This window comes from Semicossyphus pulcher, unplaced genomic scaffold, assembly GCF_022749685.1.
Source record: "Semicossyphus pulcher isolate SPU_LCO1_2020_fin unplaced genomic scaffold, fSemPul1.0.p SCAF_11, whole genome shotgun sequence".
NCBI lineage: Eukaryota > Metazoa > Chordata > Actinopteri > Labriformes > Labridae > Semicossyphus > Semicossyphus pulcher.
This window is the reverse complement of record NW_027211615.1, coordinates 29581492-29601749: the sequence shown is the minus strand read 5'-3', so window position 1 is coordinate 29601749 and position 20258 is coordinate 29581492. Positions and strand designations below refer to the sequence as shown.

Here is a 20258-nt window from a genome sequence, read left to right as displayed (position 1 = left end):
AAAGAGGAAATAAAAAGTACCGGTAGTGGCCAAATGTGGAGAGGTTTACTCTCGCAGGTGACGAGGACGGTTTGGGTTTTACGCACAGCCGCGACGCACTGCTGCTGGACGGAGAAACGGGAGGGAAGGAGGGACGTGAGGCTGTGAAGAGCCACGTTTTACCCGAAAGTGAAGAAAAATTAATCTGCATTCAGTAGATTAAAAAAAAACAAACCTAAAAGTGAGAGAGAAGAGAGAAGAGGAGCAGGAGGAGATCCTCGGCTCTGCTGGCTCTCTCCGGTCTCTCTCAGTTCACTTCAGCAGCAGCTTTTTTCAGCTGCATGCAGTAAAAATACTCAGAAACTGGCACATGTTTCTGTAAATGTTCCTACTCACTCATTAACCTCAGCGGGACACATCATGAGGTACTTTTTCTGTGCGCAGCCTGCTCCAAAACCAAACAAAAAAACAGCCGCAAAAGAGGAGAAAACAGGAGATAAGGAGTGATTCCCCGCGAACAGGAGCTGCAGCGGAGTACAGTAGGAGCGCGGCGGACGTACAGGAGGTGTACAGTAGAGAGGAGGTCGTCCTCTGAGAGCGCTGCGAGTGAAATATGACATTTTGCCGCAGCGCCTCTTGGCTGAGTACCCGAGAGAGAGAGAGAGAGAGAGAGAGAGGAGGGGGAGGAAGGGGGAGGTTGACTTTTCCAACTCGCTCATTCAGTATGCTGCTTGTATCGATGAAGCACGCGCTCCTCAAACATCTCTACTCTGAAACACAAAGAAGAACAGAGCAGCGAACAGACGAATCACTTCTGCTCCTCTGAGGAGGAATTAAGGTTAAAGTCTCAACAAGACAGGCTGATTAATCGCTCTGTGTCGCACGCGTCCCCCGCGTGTACAGGACACTGAATGTGACATGAATAATATAACGACATTAAACGTGTCTTTACTGCAGCTACGTGTAAAGGAACAAACTCACCATGCCCTGTGTGTGTGTGTGTGTTCACCCCTTTAAAGTGTTACAGAGAGAACTATTTGGGCTTTTCACTGTTTGATTGACTGACAACAACAGTCCAACAATCAGATCAGATTTGAAAGTTGCCTCCATGTTAGAGTTAAAGAGTTAAAAAGCAAAGCAGTCAGAATGATGGCTGTTTTGTATTCTTCCATCACAATCATTAAAATGCTTCCATTGATCCGCAGTAACAACAGGACAAAATATATTTGAACTTTTCTGCAAAGTAGCCCAAACATCGCGTTTCATTCACGTCACCGAGCTCATTCTTTGATCCTCTGAGGTCAGTGACGTTGGACAAACACTGAAGCATCTTTTACTGAGGCTGTAGTCAGATAGTTACCCGTCTGTCTCTTGTGTCATCCTGCTGCAGCAGCTGAAATAAACAGACGGACAGCTTAAATGTCAAATAATGTGTAGATTCTCCTCCGCACGTGGAGAGCAGTGAAACACATGCAGTGGACATGAATGTAGATGCTTTTATTGGAGCTTTACCGGTCGCTCACAGTGAGTAATGCAACTTTCAGTGAAACTTGTTATAAAAGCTGCAGTGATCAAATCAGATGTTTCTGTCTGCATCAATCAGAAAACGCTGCGAGGTCCTGGAGGGACTGATTTATGCGATGCACCGTGAGGGATACAAGCGGTCTCTCCTTCAAGCGAGACATTCCTGTAAAAGCCAAACAAGCAGCGCGCGCACACACACACACACACACACACACACACACACACACACACACACACACACCTACCAATCAAGAGCTCAGAAAACCAACTGTTGTTAAAAAAAAAAAAAAAAAAACGTGTGTGTCTTCTTCTAAATGTGCAGGAGAGCAACAGAAGCCTGGAGAATAAAGCTGATTCTGATTTCAGGGGAAACTCCGTGTTTTTACTTTAGTCCACGCGTGACGACTCTTCAGGTTTTCAGTATAAACTTCATGAGACTTAAATTGTCCTTGTGTTGGTTAAATTAATGACAGTCTGACCCGAGGACGAGGCCAATGTTAGAGAGTCACGGTGACGTCAGAGGAAAACAAAGCGGCTCCCTCCGAATGTTTACAGTATTCAGAGTAAGTAAATACTTTATCAAACAGTTGATGGAGTATCAGCGTATGGAGACGTGCCGGAGCAGCAGGTGGAAACACTTCACCATGCGCGCCATGTTTGCACTGCGCGGCCTGATCAGCATGAAAGCGTCAGCAGCAGCAGCGCCTCAGGAAACGTCCAGAACAAAGACAGGACGACACCTGCTCCACTCCTGACTGCCCCGGCAGGAAATGACGTCGCATTTTGTTTTAACCTCACTGAACCTCTCTCTCTCTCTCTCTCTCTCTCTCTCTCTCCCTCTGTCTCTCTCTCTCTGCCTCTGTCTCTCTCTCTCTCTCCCTCTGTCTCTCTCTCTCCCTCTCTGTGTGTGTGTCTCTCTCCCTCTCTGTCTCTCTGTCTCTCTCTCGCTCTCTTTCCCTCTCTCTGTGTCTCTATCGCTCTCTGTCCCTCTCTCTCTCTCTCCCTCTCTCTCTGTGATCAGCTGAGTTGGGTTAAATCTGCTTCATTGGTGTGACAGTTACAGGATTAATATGTTAGCAGGGTGAATAAGTCAGAAAATGAACACATACATGATTAAATAATGAGAACATTGAGTACGAGTGAATGTGTGAACATCAGGAGGAGAATAAGTGGATTATTTACAGCTGATTATTTTAATCAAAGGCTTTAGAAGATATCAGGAAACAGTTTGTTCTTAGGTCAAAGGTGACACATTGAAACTAGTTTTAATCAACACAACTAAAGTCAGTTATTCAGTTACTGATCGAGACGAGAGAAGCTGGAGCAGCAGAGAGTTCGCAAACGACTCAAACAACTTAAGGAGGTCATTTCATCGTTTTCTCTCCGACGTTATGTTTGGCTGCAAAGCAGAGAGACGGAGAGACTGAACGACTCGCAGCTGGCGTTCGGTTAAATGTGCTGGTTTGGTTTGAGCTCACGGCTCTAATGGACCTGATAGGGTTTGAATTTCAGATTTCACTTTCTGTCTTCGATATTTGAGTGTGAAGCGGGATGAGAGTCAGAGGCCAGGAGTCTCTGCTCCCTCCAGGTGGGGAGTGAGTCATGTCAGGGCGAGAGTGACAGACGGGTCGGTGCAGCCTCAGCAGTGATGCCGTCGTTGTACCGGACCGTCGTGGTGAACAGGGAGCTGAGCCTGAAGGTGAAGCTTTGGATTTACCGGTCGCTCTACGTTCCGACCCTCACCTGTGGTCACGAGCTTTGGATGGTGACCGAAAGAATGAGGTCGCAGATACCTGCGGCCAAAATGAGTTTCCTCTGCAGGACATCCGGAGGGGGCCACTCACCAGCCACTTCATTAGGTACACCTGTACAATGTAATGCAGGTCAATACAACAGCACTGCCATGGAGTCTGCTTTCATGAAGCTTAGTTTTTGTTGAGTCTGAAGTGTGTAAATGTTTCTTACTGAGGCCGTAGTTAGAGCTGCTGTTGTTACTGGACTCCCCCCGAGGAGCTGGAACATGTTGCTGGGGACGTCTGGACTAACTTGCTCAGCCTGCTGCCACTGACCACAACCCGGCCCCGGGTGAGCGGAAGAACATGGATGGATGTTTGAGACCCGACCGGGTGCACGTCTGAAAGGAGAGAGAGTGGAGATCGGTTCTTACTGAACATAATGTTTCAGGATTCGAGCCGTTGGATCCAGCCCCACTGACACCTGAGGCCGGAGCTTTCAGAGCCGAGGCAGTGCGAGGGCACATGTGCCGACCGTGCGTGCATTCACAGACGTTAACGTTCCTTTAAAAAAAAAAACATTTCATGATGTAATTTTGTCTCAAGCGGTTTGTGGTGTCTGTTATTATTATTAACGATGCGATGTTTCATCACAGCACAGCGATGTCGTTTAGATTACAGCTCAAAGAACACGTTGAAGTCTACAAAACATAGCCCCAACCTTCAGTATGAAAATGTATTGATCTCTGACAGCAATATTAACGTCTCTTACTGCAGAGCATGTCAAAGGCATGGAGAGCAGGTATGATTTTTCAAAGTAAAAGCCCGATCCAGCTTTCTGACTCACAATGCTTTTATTTTGAAGTGTTTCCAGGGCAGCTGTTCAGTTCCTTATTATTTACCTTTGGTGGAAGTTGTTTGGCAGATAAAGTTCCTCATTACGGCTCCTGCTTCATTCTCTCTGAAATAAAACGTAGTCACGAGTTTGACGTGGCCTGAACCGACATCATGTTAGAGAAACATCAATTCACTTAACATTGTTAAAGTTCGCTTGCTGGTTTTGCGACATCACCTGACCTGGGGACCAAATAACACGTGGTTTAAAACTGTGGTGGGTCCGAGCTCAGGTCTCCAGTCCGGGGGAAGTAAAGACCTCAAACCCAAAGGGGAGGTTTTCTCTCCTGTTGCAGCTTTAAGATTTCCCTTCACTGGAGAGAACAAACACCTTTAACAAACACCTGCAGCTTCCTCTCTGTGAGGGTCTGGATGTTTGCCGTCACGCTGTGAGACTTGACATCTGCTCCTTTTATATTTCTGTGAGCCCCCCTCCTCCACCCGCTCCTCCTTATCAGAAACAGAGACATCACCATCACTCATAACAGGCGTGGAAATGGCTTGGACAATATTTTAATTGAAATATTTCATCAGGAAATCAGTTTCCAGGCCACGAGGGAGGAAGATCCGCCCTTATCGAGCACAGACCATTAGCTTCCAATTAACACGCGGAGACAGAAGAGACGCTTTCCAACGTGAGGAGATTAAGACCGGGCCGAGGATTTAGACCGGGACCGCTCTCTGCTGGGAAGGAGAAATGCCTCCATTATTCCATAAACTGTAGGTAATATAGATTAGGCCGAGTAATCTCACTTAAAACACAGACTGGAACAGGCCTGCTCACATTTTAATATGGATTTACAATTAATATGTAGCACACAATCATGCTGAATAAATAAGGACGCACGTGAAGTGCAGACAGTCAGCAACATTTCTGCAAGTGTGCAACTAAAATGGTGAGAAGTTAACACTTTCATGCAGACAGGAACGTTTCTGTTGTTTTCTTTATCTTGGTCATTTCAGTGAGCTCGAAAAAAACAGGTAAATATATTTTCAACTTTAAATCCTGAATCCCTGCGATCTTAACCCGAGATATTTTTACAAATTTAGGTCTGAATGACTACGGAGAAGAACGGGATCAGAATGCAAGAAAAGGAAAGAAGGAAAGGAACAAAGGGGAAAGGAAAGGAAAGAAGGAAAGGAACAAATGGGAAAGGAAAGGAAAGAAGGAAAGGAACAAATGGGAAAGGAAAGGAAAGAAAGAAAGGAACAAATGGGAAAGAAAAGGAAAGAAGGAAAGGAACAAAGGGGAAAGAAAAGGAAAGAAGGAAAGGAACAAAGGGGAAAGAAAAGGAAAGAAGGAAAGGAACAAAGGGGAAAGGAAAGGAACAAATGGGAAAGAAAAGGAAAGAAGGAAAGGAACAAAGGGGAAAGGAAAGGAAAGAAAGAAAGGAACAAATGGGAAAGAAAAGGAAAGAAGGAAAGGAACAAAGGGGAAAGAAAAGGAAAGAAGGAAAGGAACAAAGGGGAAAGGAAAGGAACAAATGGGAAAGAAAAGGAAAGAAGGAAAGGAACAAAGGGGAAAGGAAAGGAAAGAAGGAAAGGAACAAATGGGAAAGAAAAGGAAAGAAGGAAAGGAACAAAGGGGAAAGGAAAGGAAAGGAAAGAAGGAAAGGAACAAATGGGAAAGAAAATGAAAGAAGGAAAGGAACAAATGGGAAAGAAAAGGAAAGAAGGAAAGGAACAAAGGGGGAAGGAAAGGAAAGAAAGAAAGGAAAAAAGGGGAAAGGAAAGGAAAGAAGGAAAGGAACAAATGGGAAAGAAAAAGGAAAGAAGGAAAGGAACAAAGGGGAAAGGAAAGGAACAAAAGGGAAAGAAAAGGAAAGAAGGAAAGGAACAAAGGGGGAAGGAAAGGAACAAAAGGGAAAGAAAAGGAACAAAAGGGAAAGAAAGGGAAAGAAAAGGAAAGAAGGAAAGGAACAAAGGGGAAAGGACAGGAAAGAATGGGCGAAAGAAAATGAAAGGGAACCCAGGAAACACGGGGAGGGGAAGAGAGGGGAAAGGAAGGAGAGGTAAAGCAAAGGGTTGGAAAGAAAAGCAAAGGAGAAAACAGGAAGAAAAGAAGCTAGGACCATGTGAGTAAAGAAGATAGGGAGAGGAAAAAGATAAGACAAAACAGGTAGAGGTGGAGATTAAGAGGAAAGAAAGGGGAAGACAGATTATAGACGAGCACCAGGAGATAAAACCAAAGGGAAAGAAGTGAGAATTAAAAGGAGGAGGAGAGCCAGAGAAGAGGAGGAGGAGGAGGTTTGTTCCCAGTGAGAGCGAGTGAGGCGGGTTTTCCCTGCAGACGATCAGCTGCAGGGCGGAGAGGAACCCTTCACGCACCGTCACCAGGAAAGCTGTGATTGGCTGCAGCCGGGACGAGTGAGGGAGACACATTCATCATCGTCGTCATCATCATCATCATCATCATCCTCCTCCTCCGCAGTGATATTTACAGCTTCACGTGAGCTCGGTCACATTCCAGAGGATCCTGTTGGAGTGGGTGGACACTATGCAGACACCTTCAGGCTGTAGCTCGTATTTATTTATTTATTTATTAATCAATAAAGTCAAATCATCAGCAACTTTTGCAGCTCTTCAGCTCTTTGCAGCTTCTCGGTTATTTCCCTGGACGGTGCAGCAGTGTTTGATGTTCTGACGTTCTTTATCTTTATTTGCTCGCCGGTGTTAGTCACTGTTCCTGTGTGGATTTGGATTGAAAATACAACAACGTTTTCTTCTGTATGAAATGTAAAAATCGTGCTAGTTTCATCTAAGAAATCACTACACAGATTTTCTTTCAACCAGCGGCGTAGTTTTTATGGTCACACTGGTGGGGACGCCAGCCGCACTCCTTTGAAAGGAATGACACAATTAGGGAGGACATGATGACACGTGGACATAACGAGAACTAACTATAATGACAGAAACCATGTGTGACAAAAATGTATTTAGATTTTATAGTTTGACTCATGTCCCATCTGTTAACATGGAGGAGGTGGGCTTTATGAGCTATACTGCAGCCAGTCAGCAGGGGGCGACAGAGAGGGTTTGGACTCATGTCGGCCATCTTTATATACAGGATACGGTCTAAACACAACTTTAGTCAGTAACAGCTTAAAGCTCTGGCAAAGGTCAGCAAATATTTAGATAAAATTTAATTGGTCAAGAATAAAATGATACACGACTTTATCGTGTTTTGACAACTGGTCTTTAAATATGTGTTATTGTTGTTTAAATTAATATTTTAAAATGTTCCGAGTGTGTAAATATAAAAGGAGGACTCATAAGCTTTGATGAATAAACAGCAGCGCTCTCCTCTCGATGAGATCAACATCTTTACGTGATATCTGCATCTTCATTAAAGGCACGGCACATACACGTCGTCACATACCGGATCTACACTGATGACATTTCAGAAATGACATTAGTCACACTTGACATTTTTTCTCTCCAGTTTAACAGAATCTCAGCGAGATAAAGGAGAAGCACATAATGACATGGGTATTATTGATCACGCTCACATCCTGATTTACATCATTCATTTAAAGTTAAGTCGACACAACTCGTCAAAGCAAACACACACGATGCTGACAAATGTTGATTTCTGCATTTATTGAAACAACTGATCATCACATCCTTTCATTTACCGTCAGCGTTACAGAGGTTTGATCTTTGATTTACAAGAACACTTCTTGTTCTCATGTTCATCGAATTCTATTTAAATAACTGATTTATTTTGTAATTCCTCTTTTTTTGCACCAGAATTAAAAAGCATGCTTTGAAGGAAATTGATGAACATCGATCAATATTTTCTGTTTCACACTTTTACTGCAAACATGTATTTGTGTTATAATGTTGAATACAGTAAGAAAATTCAATAAAGTGCATTAAAGCCTGCTGTTGTGTGTGTGTGTGTGTGTGTGTGTGTGTGTGTGTGTGTGTGTGTGTGTGTGTGTGTGTGTGTGTGTGTTTGTTTGTTTTAATGACATTGTGGGGACATTATCGTTTAACCACCATCTGGGGACACAGGGTAAACTCTTTATTTTAGGGTTAAGATTTGGTATTAAGTTCAGGGTTAGCATAATAACTATATATAAGGCAGATGTAAGAGTTAGTACTGGGATTAGGCAGGTTGCAGTTTAGGATGCATTGAGGGCAGGGCTCTCCGACAGGTAGCTCACGGCCTGGATTTTAGTAGCCCGCCAAGAGGTTCACAGACTCTGTACAAAAAAATCAAAAAGTTTGACAACATCTGAACCTTACCAATCGCAGCAATGCTGCAGCAACCTCCATCAACAGGTCGGGTGAGTTCTGCTGTACGCTGAGCTAAAGTGGAGTTTGGTGCTGTAAGCCTGTTTAACCAGATTTATGAAGGACAACGAAGAAGACCACGCCGTTTCCACGGGGAGTGGGAAAGCAAGTTTTACAAGTGTGTGTGCCTCATCTGTGGTACCAACGTTTCAGTTGACAAAGGATTCAACAGGGGGCGCCACCAGTTATTACAGGGATGTAATGCAAGTAGCTCTTGGACACCTTCTTGTTTTCAAAGTAGCTCTCAGATGAAAAAAGGTTGGAGACCTCTGGTTTAGGGCAATGGCTCCCAAACTGAGGTGGTTATACTACCAGCGTCTTTGGAACATTGTGAGGTCGCCTTACATAGAACAAAATCACATGGTAATTACTTTGACAGATATCACTAAAACAATGTGAGAATGAGTTGAAATTATTGTTTTTGTAACACTTCTTTTAATTTACTAAATAAACTCTTGATGACATTTTACTGTAGGGAGGTCAGGGCATCTGTGCAGCACGACACATCTCAGCTGTGATGCTTTTTGGTCTCACATTTTAGCTTTATTACAACATGTGCAGCTTCTGCAGTTTGGATGAAGCACTATTTCGACAAACGTTGTATACATCGTGCAGCCCGGGTGCATTCTGAAAGCAGTACGATGAAGTTTGTGAAAGGTCTTTTAGGTAAATGTTAGAAAACATATTGAAGTTAAAGCAGAACTCATGTACAAAAACTAAGAAGAGATTTGTGGGCTATGGCTTTAACCCTCTCACTAACAAGCGTCATGGAAACATGTTAGTAATTAATGAGCTGGTCATGTTCACCCTCTGAGCTCATCATACATGTCCTCCTGTCCTGCCTTGATTATCAACATTTATCTCATTAAATGAACTCTGGGAAGCTTGATGTAAAACATCTGCTCTTTTACTTTTTAACAAATATGTTGACTGGACTAACCTGAACCTGTATCTCAGGTGAAGCACAGTTACACTCTGCAGGACACCCGGACAGTCACGCTGTCAGGTATGAGCAGGAATGACTCACAAACAAAGATACAAATTAATGTAATGAAATTGGGGACAAAACTTCAGAAGAGACAGGAAGTGGTTTTACTTTGAAGCCAGCACTTTGAATGAGTCAGTTGTGCTGGTTTTTTTAGAAAATGAATGAATTGTTCAGGAAAGCAGGTTTGTGTGTGTGTGTGTGTGTGTGTGTGTGTGTGTGTGTGTGTGTGTGTGTGTGTTCAGAGTATGAGTAATACCTTGATCTGCAAAAGGGGACCTGACAGAAAAAGTTTCCCTAAAGGCATGAATGAAACTTGGAACAATGTCCTCTGAAGTATAGAAGTCCCTGTGCGTGTGTTTTCTACGGTGCTGTGCCCTGAGCTCCAGCAGACAGGCGGGCAGGTGAGTAGATCTTCACCGTCTCGTCCCAGGAACAGTCCACCACCTGCAGACAACACAACACACACTGTAAGAGACGATGCCAGGTCCGCCTCGCTCGACATCAGGACACAAACAAGTTATATGATGAATGCTCTCTTTATTGGTTATTGTTGAAGAATCACTTCCTGTCACTGATATTTTGTGAATTATAATCAGGAACAATTCCAGCATGTGATGCTAACTAATAAAAACATGAAAAGTGAAAAGCTACTTTTTGAAGGAACAGAACAAATGTTTCGACTGTACGAGAACAAAAAATGTACAGACAGGAAACGGCTCGTATAAATGCTCATTTGTCTGAGGACGTGGTCGTGGTCTTGTTCTCTGTGACGCTGGAGCTTTCCTCTGAGCTCCCTCTCTGCGTCTCTGTGAAGTGTGGACACTCAGGGAGGACCGCAGCCTGAGAGACGAGACGTTCAGCTCTCTGTCTCCTCTGGCACACGCTCACATCAAAGTGTTCCACCTAAATTGCCCTCCATTATCAGGTCTGGGACAAAGACATTTAAACAGACAGCTGACTGGCCGCTGCTCTGCTTTTCTTTCCTTCTCTTTCCTCCTTTTTAATCTCTGTTCCCCTCTTTCTAGGAGCGGCCACATGCTCAGGTAGTTTGCATCAGACAAACATCCCTCATTTAGTGTAATTCATCCTCCTGCTTTCATCAGTCACCACTAGAGTTCACTTCCTGTCTCAAAGCAAATTGACATGAACCTTTAATCATGTTTGTCTTGTGGTAAAAAACACAAGTTGTGATGTGGGAATACGTTTAGTCAGAAGACTTTCACTCTAATTCTCATCTTCTATTATTATACTTTCTGTTTTTCTTCCAACGCAGGCGTCCGAACGTCCTCTACACTGCGGACGTTTCCCTGTTGGTAATTGCGAGTAGAGAACATTCAGTACATTTGGTCTTAAAGCTCTGCTCTTAATTGTGTTGTGTTTTACCTGTAATTGCAGCGCGTAATGTTTCCCAACAAGCCTCTCAGCGAGTCCACGGGAGGACAGTGTTTGGTCATTCACAAATACAGGTACAGGTTTCATCTTCTCTCTTCTGACTTTTATTAAGGTTACATTAAAAACACACACATTTACCTGGGCTGCACGATTATGGCCAACATGATAATCTTTTTTTTTTATTGTACTTTCACATTTAAACAAACAGAGCAGCACTGTCACTGCATCTTGTGCTACATCCCGCCCCATGTACAACTTTTGCATCTACACAGGCAGCGTATTTAAAGCGTATTTCTTAGACGCGTGTGCTGGGACGAGCCGCTCCAATTCAATGCTGCAGTCTCCAGCAGCTGTGTTTGCTGCGCGGGAGGCGGGCGTAATGCACGAGTCATTTTCAGCTGCTCCGTTTGTTTTACGCGTCAGGTCTATTTTCCCCGCTGCTGCGCGTCAGTGAAGCGTAGAGACCCACTGACAGCTCTGTACATACATGACCAAGGAATCCATGTTAAACCATGTGATCACCTCATTTTGGCACAACTGATGTCAGTTTCCTGTTGAAGTCATTGATGAGCGGGCAAGATTAATATGAGAGCGCAGTGAATCTGTACATGTCCTCCACATCTGGGTCAACCAATCATCTTCACTCATTCTCATTTGATTCTACATCCGACACAAACAGAATTTATGCACAATTAAGAAATAAGTCTATTTATGACCAGGAATTGAACTACCATTGGTAACTAACTAACTGAGACTCTGCTGCAGTCGCAGCCGGTGTAGACTGCAAAATAGATGCTGCTGTGACGCTCACGTTCGTCTGACGCGACAGCATCGGTGTAGATTCCCAGTAAGACTTCAGGTTCTTTAGCTGATGTGGTGCATCTTGGGTATGCGTCTCTGTCGCTTACTCTTCCTCTCTAAACTGCCGCTGAGAGGTAGACGCTCATCACATGACATGTCAGCTCGCCCAAAAGAGAAGCCCAAACCTCTCCGTCGCCCCCTGGGGGAGGGGCTATTCATTTAGGGAGCGCTTGATTTGAGATGCAGCAGAGTTTTCTGCGGGCGGAGCATTTTAAACAACAACATCACCGTCAGTCATGTTGATTTAATCGCGAGAAGACAAAATGACAGTGATTAATATTTTACTAATTTTGCAGCCTTTGATTCAGTGATTTTTAGTGAAAAAATATTTTAACAAAATAACAATGGTCTACTATTCTGCTGATCTGAGTGAAGCTCTGTCTCCAGTCTGCAAGAAGCAAAGTGAGACTAAATGTCCAAGCTCAGCTAGTCTGTCGTTCTTCTCTTGAACTAACCAACCAGATGTTTGCAGCTTTGCTGAGCTGCACCCCAGAGACACGGAGACACCCCACAAACATCTGCAATAACTGCAGATGTTTTTCACACCACACAGCTTCCTCTGATAGCCTGAGATGTGGTGAACAATCCATTTAAGAAAAGATCTCCTCAGCAGGTGAAAGTCAAACGCTTGAGACATTTCATACGATGCAGTACAGGAGAAACACAGCTGTCTGCTCCTCCTCTTTACTCTATAATCAAGCGGGACATGGCTATCAACTGAATGACATGCCTCATGGGGGACGTGACTATCAGCTGAATGACACACTACCTCTCTGTCATCTCTCCTGGCTGCAGAACACAGCAGCTGATGAGCTCGCAGCGTTCAAAGTGAAACACTGGTTCCACTTCACTTTAAACGTGACGGATATAAAGCCACTCTGTTGTTAGCGTCGTCACAGGTGTTACACAGCGAGGCAGAAGGGGAGGCTGCTGCCTGCTGGTTGAAGAAGGTGGATTATAAATACATGAGTGATGGTTTGAGAGAAATCCTGCTCCTTACTGTCAATATGCTGTAGTTTGTTACGACTCACTTGGCTGTGTAGGTCCTGAAAGCTCGCAGTCAGAGGAAATGTATTAACGTGTCAGCAGGGTTATTAATCATAATCCGTCGCTGTGACAGACAGAGGTTGTTACAAATGTGTCACAGTTTATTTTTACCTGTCATAATTGCATCCTAGTTTTATATAGAGCGGCTTGCTGTTGCATTTTGTTCGTGTGATTACCAACAACATATCGCAGAGTTGGGCTTCACCAAAGTGTTGGCAGATTCATGAAAATGTGTTTTATTCATGCAGATAGGAAACCAGCTGTGTCCCTGTGTGTGTTGTCTGCTAAGTTACTGTTTCTTGTATTTTGCTTGTATGTCAGGCAGGGTTGCCAGGTCTGTGTGACAAAACCAGCCAAACGGCCAATCAAAACCGGCCCAACGGCCAATCAAAACCGGCCCAACGGCCAATCAAAACCAGTCCAACGGCCAATCAAAACCGGTCCGACGGCCAATCAAAACCGGCCCGACGGCCAATCAAAACCGGCCCGACGGCCAATCAAAACCGGCCCAACGGCCAATCAAAACCAGTCCAACGGCCAATCAAAACCGGTCCAACGGCCAATCAAAACCGGCCCGACGGCCAATCAAAACCGGCCCAACGGCCAATCAAAACCGGCCCAACGGCCAATCAAAACCAGCCCAACGGCCAATCAAAACCGGCCCAAAAACCAGCTCAATACAAGAACTCCAAATACTCCTGCCAAACCATACACGCTGCTTTCAGAGTCCAACAGCACTGCTGTCATTGCCAAATGCATTATAAAGTACACAGACTGATTAAACTCAGACGGATGATTATCTACGTACCGCTCGAGCATCGGTTAGCTTAAGCAATAATAAATCTGCATGAATTAGTCAAGTTAGCAACAGTGTTGTTTTTCCCTGCTCCGACACGCCGGCTGGCTGTCAGGGTATGAATATGAAACGCGTACACAGACTGTTACTGTTAGTTCATCATCAAATAGCAAAAAAGCAAGTATATAAAGACTGTCAAAATAAAGCTTGCTGAGAAACTCACAATTTATACCTGTGGACGTGCAATAATAATTTACATATAATTTAGTCAAGTGGTTCTCAACTGGTGGGTCGGGACCCAAAAGTGGGTCGTGGAGCTGTCTTCAGTGGGTTGTGGATGTGTGCTTGAAAAAAACAAAGGGTGTGGCAAACAGTCTATGTTGTGCTTTTATTTTGAAGGACTTGGGTTTCCTTTGAGGTGTGTGCAGTAGTCGAGGACTTCAGTCACACTCCATGTATCCACTGAACTGACTGACTCTTCATACACCAAATTTCAGTTGGTTGGTCTCCCTCAATACAACACAAAAACTCCAGATATTTTACCTGGTGTGTTACACCCTGAGGCGGCCCTGTCCGCCTAACAACTAGTTCCAGTCTGACCCCAATATAACAATGTGAAACACCTTAAAACACTTAAATACATGAGATTTATTTAAGGATATCAAATAACCAAATCATTAACTAAGACCAATAAAATCCACACAACGACACAAAACCCCTGCTGAGATCACCGCAGTCCCCAACAAGAGGCCTCTGTCTGACTGGAGTTTTTAAGCATCTAAGACCAGGTGCACCTCGTTGAGCAATCACCTGGGAAGACACAGCAGAAGGGGGACAGGGACAAACAGAACAGGGAAACAAACAGCCGTAACACTGTGTGTAAGGTTGGTACACGGTTCTTTGACCTAAATGCTAATGGAAGCAGCAGCAGCAGCAACTGATCCTACATACCTTTCACCAGAGTCACAGCGGCAGAAAGCCTAAGAAACTTTGAAAGGTTACACTGTGGCGTCATATAAACAGAAAATATGAGCCTGGTCATGCAGATGATGATCATGATGCTGCTGAGCCAAAAGGCTGGACAAACCACAGGAGCCTCCATGAACACAATTCCTTCTTTTGTCTGTGAAGCTCTTAAAATGTGACTCAGAAGATAAGTCCTGAAAACTATAAACAAGAAATGACGCTGTTTCACTGCCCTCGAGAACTTCCAAGTGTTATCTGCCTTAGCCTTACGCTAACATCTGAATGAATGATGTGTGCATTAGCCCTGCTTAACATCATGTGTTCGGTCTGCACACAGATGCAGCACTCGCTCCATCATCACAGCATCTCTTCCATCCAAACCATCGGGCCTCCCTTCTGCTTGTTTTGGACTCCTCATTGAATCTTTGAATCAGTGACTCAACGAGCTAAACGGACTTTCAGGACATGAGTAAGCAAAGCGGCCGTGCAGTGAGTCAGCCATCGAGAAGAGGAATGCCCCTCTTTAATTAACTTTAACAGCCGGCCGTAATGGAAAAGCACACACACGGGCCAAGACTGCAGCAAGGCACAAAGAGAGTGAGAGAAGTATACAAAGAAAGAGAGAGAGAAATGAAGAGATGTGTAATGAGGAGGGGAGGAAGACAAGAAAAAGGCCACAAGACTAAAGCAAATATAAAAGCAGTCCGAAGTTCAAAGTCTGACTAATATTCTTCTTTTTTATGACAAATAAAGAGAATAATTAAAACACTAATAAGCTTGTGGTAGATATGCTCTCCAAGGGGAAAGGCACATAGCAGTCATACTCTACAATACACTTGTTATCACTGTTAAATTGTCATGGTTACAGTGCCTTAAGTGACAGCTCTGTGACACTTCCCCGGTAACAACCTGACTGTAGGGGCTCACACACACCTACCATTTCTATTGGCCAGCTGCGTAGGCGGAAACATGAACAGGCAGGAGAAGACAGAACTGTGGTGGTTTAATTCCATGGACATTCCTCGGACTTTCTTCAGGTAAAGCAGACTATATGAAAAAGGAGGAATCATCTGCTCAGCAAAACCCTTAAACTGATGTCTTTTAAGATGGCTTCCACATTAGGGACCCGGGCCGGGATCACAGTACACTTGAGCCCAAAGTCCAGTTCGTTTGGTTAGTGTGAACACTGTGTACCGTACTCGAGAAAGGTTCGTTGATCCGTGCCCGGCCAAACTGCACAGCCATGGCTGATACCGTAGGAATATAGGTGAGAGTTTCGCTCTTGAGATTTTCTCCAACATATGAATAACAGCCGGCACAGTGCGAAGGTCGGCTCCAGTGTGCGGGCTCGGGATCATGTGATTCACACACTTTTCGACACCGGAACGACAACATAAACGATGTTACGTAGTTGATGATTCTTCTTCTTCTTCTTGTTTTTGAGGTGCATTACCGCCACCTTCTGCTTCGGAGTCCTACCACACGTGTATTCAGGTACGGAACAAAATTACTAATGTGAAAGCTGACCGGCGGGGGAGAGGAGAGGGGGGGCAACCGCACTCAGGTACGCTACGAAGCAATCGTACCTGATGTGAAAACACTCTCAATCTTTTGTTTTGAACATTTTAACTCACAAATAATGTTCAGCACTCGAGCTGCAAGATACGAGGAAAGTCTATGATGACTTGCGATAAAAAATGACAGCGAATGATTGTTGTGTAAACTTATTTTCTACTAAAATCAGAGCCGAAAAGTCAACAAAGAATATTGAATAACAGTTTTAATGACACTCTATGTGAAACGATGTTTTACTGTGCAAGTACCACAAATACCACAACATTCTACACTGATCAGGGTATGACTCTGCCGCAGATAGCATCTGGCTTCTTTCACAGTGACATAAAGGATAACCTGGTTGTCATCTGGCATTCCTGTATGATCCATCGCCTCTCACTTACTCTTTCAAACACCAACCACCCACAAAGTAAAGGTCCCCTGACTTGTGTAAGTATGTGAGTGTGTGTGTGTGGTTTGGCCTGCAGTGCTGTAGGGATGGTGATCCATCAGACACGTGGTAACGCATGGATAACACCAGAGACCACACCAGCGGGGAAGTTTGTGTGTGTGTGAGAGAGTAAGAGATAAAAAGGGAAATAGAAAGAAAATTGTAATTGATCAGGGCAAGAAGTTATTAGAAGGAAGAGGCTAAGAGCGACTTAGTACTGATATCAGGAGGAGGAAATTAAAACAAGCAAGAGCAGAAAACAGTCTAAAGGGGAGAATAAGGAAAGACCGGAAGGAAAGTGGAATCTGAGATAAGGAAGGAGAGATGGGGTGAAGTGAAGTCGAGCGAAAACAAGAAGTGAAAGAAGAAGTCTGATATCTCACAGTGGGACGGGTAATAAAGCATCCTCCAGTTTTCAGAAGATTAGACAGCTGTCAGGATTATAAGAGCGGGCGGCCATATTTATGGAAATGATGTCTGAGTTCACTGGAAGTTCTTACAACAAAATGCAAATGCAGGACATTATTTCTTTAAGAATCTCAACTGCATCTCAGCTTAGCACAGCTTGATGATGGCGAGACACCAGCATTCAAGACTTCATGTTATCAGGCCAGGTGTTTCCACGGGCATCCCTGCACCTAAACCTGTGGATGGCCTTGCATATCCTCTGGTGGACATACTTAAGACCCCAGCTATTAAGTCCTTCACAGAAATCAAAGTATAAGACGCGCAGAAGCTAGACGGGTGTGTCCCCTGTTAGGGTTAACCCTAACCCTAACCCTAACCCTGTGCCAAGGAGTTGTACTTTAAAGCCGACAGCCAACGGTACATTCTGCATCTGCTTTAGAGACAATAACTTTCTATGCCAGCAGGCAGTAGCAGTCTGTATTTGTAATTTCAGTAGGGATACAATTTACCTCTGGGACAAAGAAATATTATTTTCTTTTCTGCCAAAGCTACGACCTACCAAAGTATTGCAAAATGTTCTGTGCAATAAGTGATCAATAGTATCTTTTTATGTGCATTAACATGCACTTTTTAAAAGTGGTTTAGATTTAGATTTTGTTACAAGTTTGATTGTCTCAAAGACATCCATGTTTCCTGATACTTTGGACTTCCCTTGAGAGAGGCCATCATGGTCTCAGATCTCAGAAACCCTAACCCTAGAGACTATGTAATTATTAGTGACAGAAATAATGACCTAAGGTAATAGGACCAAAAGTAACAAACAGGAATTATCCTTTCATAAAATGCTTTGATTGGTGTTACTGAAGCAGCGGATATAAACCCATATGCTGATGATACCCTGGTATATCTCATAAAACTGTGTTCTTTATCCTAACGTCACTAGATGTTTATAGCTCTGTGTAATACTTTTTACAGTTACTAAATGTAGACGTAACCATGTTTTAAATCATTCTTGATATCGGCCCACATCGATCATTTTGATGGATTTGATCAAATTAAAAGTGACGTGAAAAAGCAAAAGTAGCAACACAACCGAACTTTGAACTAAGTTTGACTTTACATTTGTACATTTATGTTAAATGTATATAAATGCTTTCAGCATCATTAAGGTTGCTGATGCTTCGCTCACGATCATCATGAAGAATCGTTCTCAAAATGCTTACACTCTTCACATTGCTAGTAACATGTGCTTATAACCTTATTTATCTTTTTGGCTGACCGCTGGGATGACTGACTGACTGACTGACGAGTTGCGACATCACAATGGCGGATCATGGAGCATATTGGGCCTCTGACGCGACTCTTCTTCTATACGGCTCTGGATACTTTGTTCGGGGAGTAGGCAGGGCTGCTCCTCCGCTGCTTGTCTGCTGTCCTCACCTACGTGCGCAGCGCGCACCTGCTTTCAAACATGTTGTCATCGGCCTCATAAGGACAGCCCATGTAACACATTGCCCAGAAAAGCGCACACACCTGATGCGGTCAGCCACATACAAGGTTTTGATCTCATCTTGTTGTCACAATGACAGACGAGATCGGACGCACTATGACATTCATTTGGAACCTCTGTTGTTGGTCCATTGTTCTGACAGGAAGTCTGAGTGATGAAAAACGGTTTCTACGAATCCTCATGTAGGTAAGACGACACCATGTGCTAAGCCCCTCCTACGTCACGCTAAGTCATTAAAGCATTTCTCTCACACACTAGAAACAAAACGATGTGCAGAAGCTTTACAGTCGAGATTATTAGTCTTCATGAGGATTAGAGGACACACACACACACACACACACACACACACACACGTAACCAGCCACATAGACATGGCAGCTCCGGTCATGTGTCTCCACGGAGAACAAAGAGCTGATTCAGCCAATCACAGCGATGAGGCAAGAACAGTAGATCATTGGTGTCAATGTCAAACACACACACGAGACAGGAAGTAACTGCAGTCTGACTTTACACTCGTAAATAAGGACCAAGATTGAGTTTTTTCAAAGGTTGAAATTAAACTGAGATCAATAAGAATAAGATTATTTTGTATATTATAAGAATCATTTTCACACAGTATGTGAACAAGGTCTGTGACTTTTATCTCCTTATAAATAACCAGAACGAAATTTCTGTTATTTCTATATTTGTAAAATAATTTACAATAAAGTCAGTTAACCTCGCCAACCGTTGAAAACACTTCAGAGAGACTTCCTGCTACTCATTTACGAGGAGACATTCCCAGAGAGCATGGCATGTAGAAATATTTAGAGTAGAGGTAGAAAAAAATCAACCAGAGAGGAACGGAGAAAAACAAAGACGGTGAGGGTGGGCGGACACAGAGAGGAAGGCAGAACCTCTGAACATAGAGCTCGAGTGTGACGTCAGCGTGTGTCCTCACCGCTGTCACTGCTATCTGTGTAAGTGAGAGCCTGCTTAGCTGTAATGACATGTCTGATAACAACACACGCTCACAATACAGCTCATTACTGTTTCCTCCTCCCACACACACATTCTCAAACACTGACAACAGGGACAATACAGCTCATTACTGCATCTCTGTTAGACACACAAACACGAACGCTAGCCCGAACTCTGTGGATGGGACGGCTCGCTCTCCGGTTCACGCTGCTGCTCCGGAGGATTCATCACGTATGCACGTCCACCTTGTTTGTTTGCTAGAAAAGTGCTCGCTTATTTCTGGAAGGCAAAGTCTGAATAAAGGAAGTGAAGTTGTGTTGATGAAAAAACCCAAACCAGCAATGTTTTAGTCCGTCTCTCGGGACTGCCTGTCTGTAGCTGTTATCCCCAAGCTCACTGGTTCATAGACATATATTTAGAAATACTTATACATAATTAGTATATTATTTATGTTGTACTCCTCAAAAATGCGTAGTTCCATTTTTAAAAATGGATCAGTATGTAGTTTTCACACAGAAACAGAACTTGTTGTGGATAAAGATGGAGAGATATAACCTGCTGTGATACACTTAAAACACTCAGCTGTTAAATCGCGTCCATAAAGAGAGGCTGTAGTCCTCGACACGGTGGCCCCGGGTTCAAGTCCTGGCCTCGGCCCTTTGCCACGTGTCATCCCCACTCTCTCTTCCCCATCTCCGCCACTATCCACTGTCCTCTCTCTAAAATAAATCCACAAAAAGCTCTAAAAGATCTTAAAAACGTAAATAATACTTGTTAGTTGATACATTAAGTGTTTCACTGAGGTCTGTTGGTGTGATTTGTTGGAAATAACCAAAAAGGCAATACGACCAGACATGTCCACTGCCAAAAGAGCAGTTTCAGCACCACGGACAGTT

The 20258-nt window shown here is 43.8% G+C and overlaps 1 protein-coding gene across 1 annotated transcript in view; it reads right to left on the bottom strand.

Moving 5' to 3' along the window:
• Window positions 1-7728: 7728 nt before the first annotated feature.
• The window catches only part of pex7 (peroxisomal biogenesis factor 7), a 49444-nt gene continuing 36914 nt past the window's right edge, over window positions 7729-20258 (bottom strand). The window contains exon 11 of the mRNA XM_069657208.1: window positions 7729-9861. Within this exon, the coding sequence (XP_069513309.1) occupies window positions 9778-9861 (84 nt within the window). The 3' untranslated portion in view covers window positions 7729-9777. The remainder of the gene's footprint in view (window positions 9862-20258) is intronic.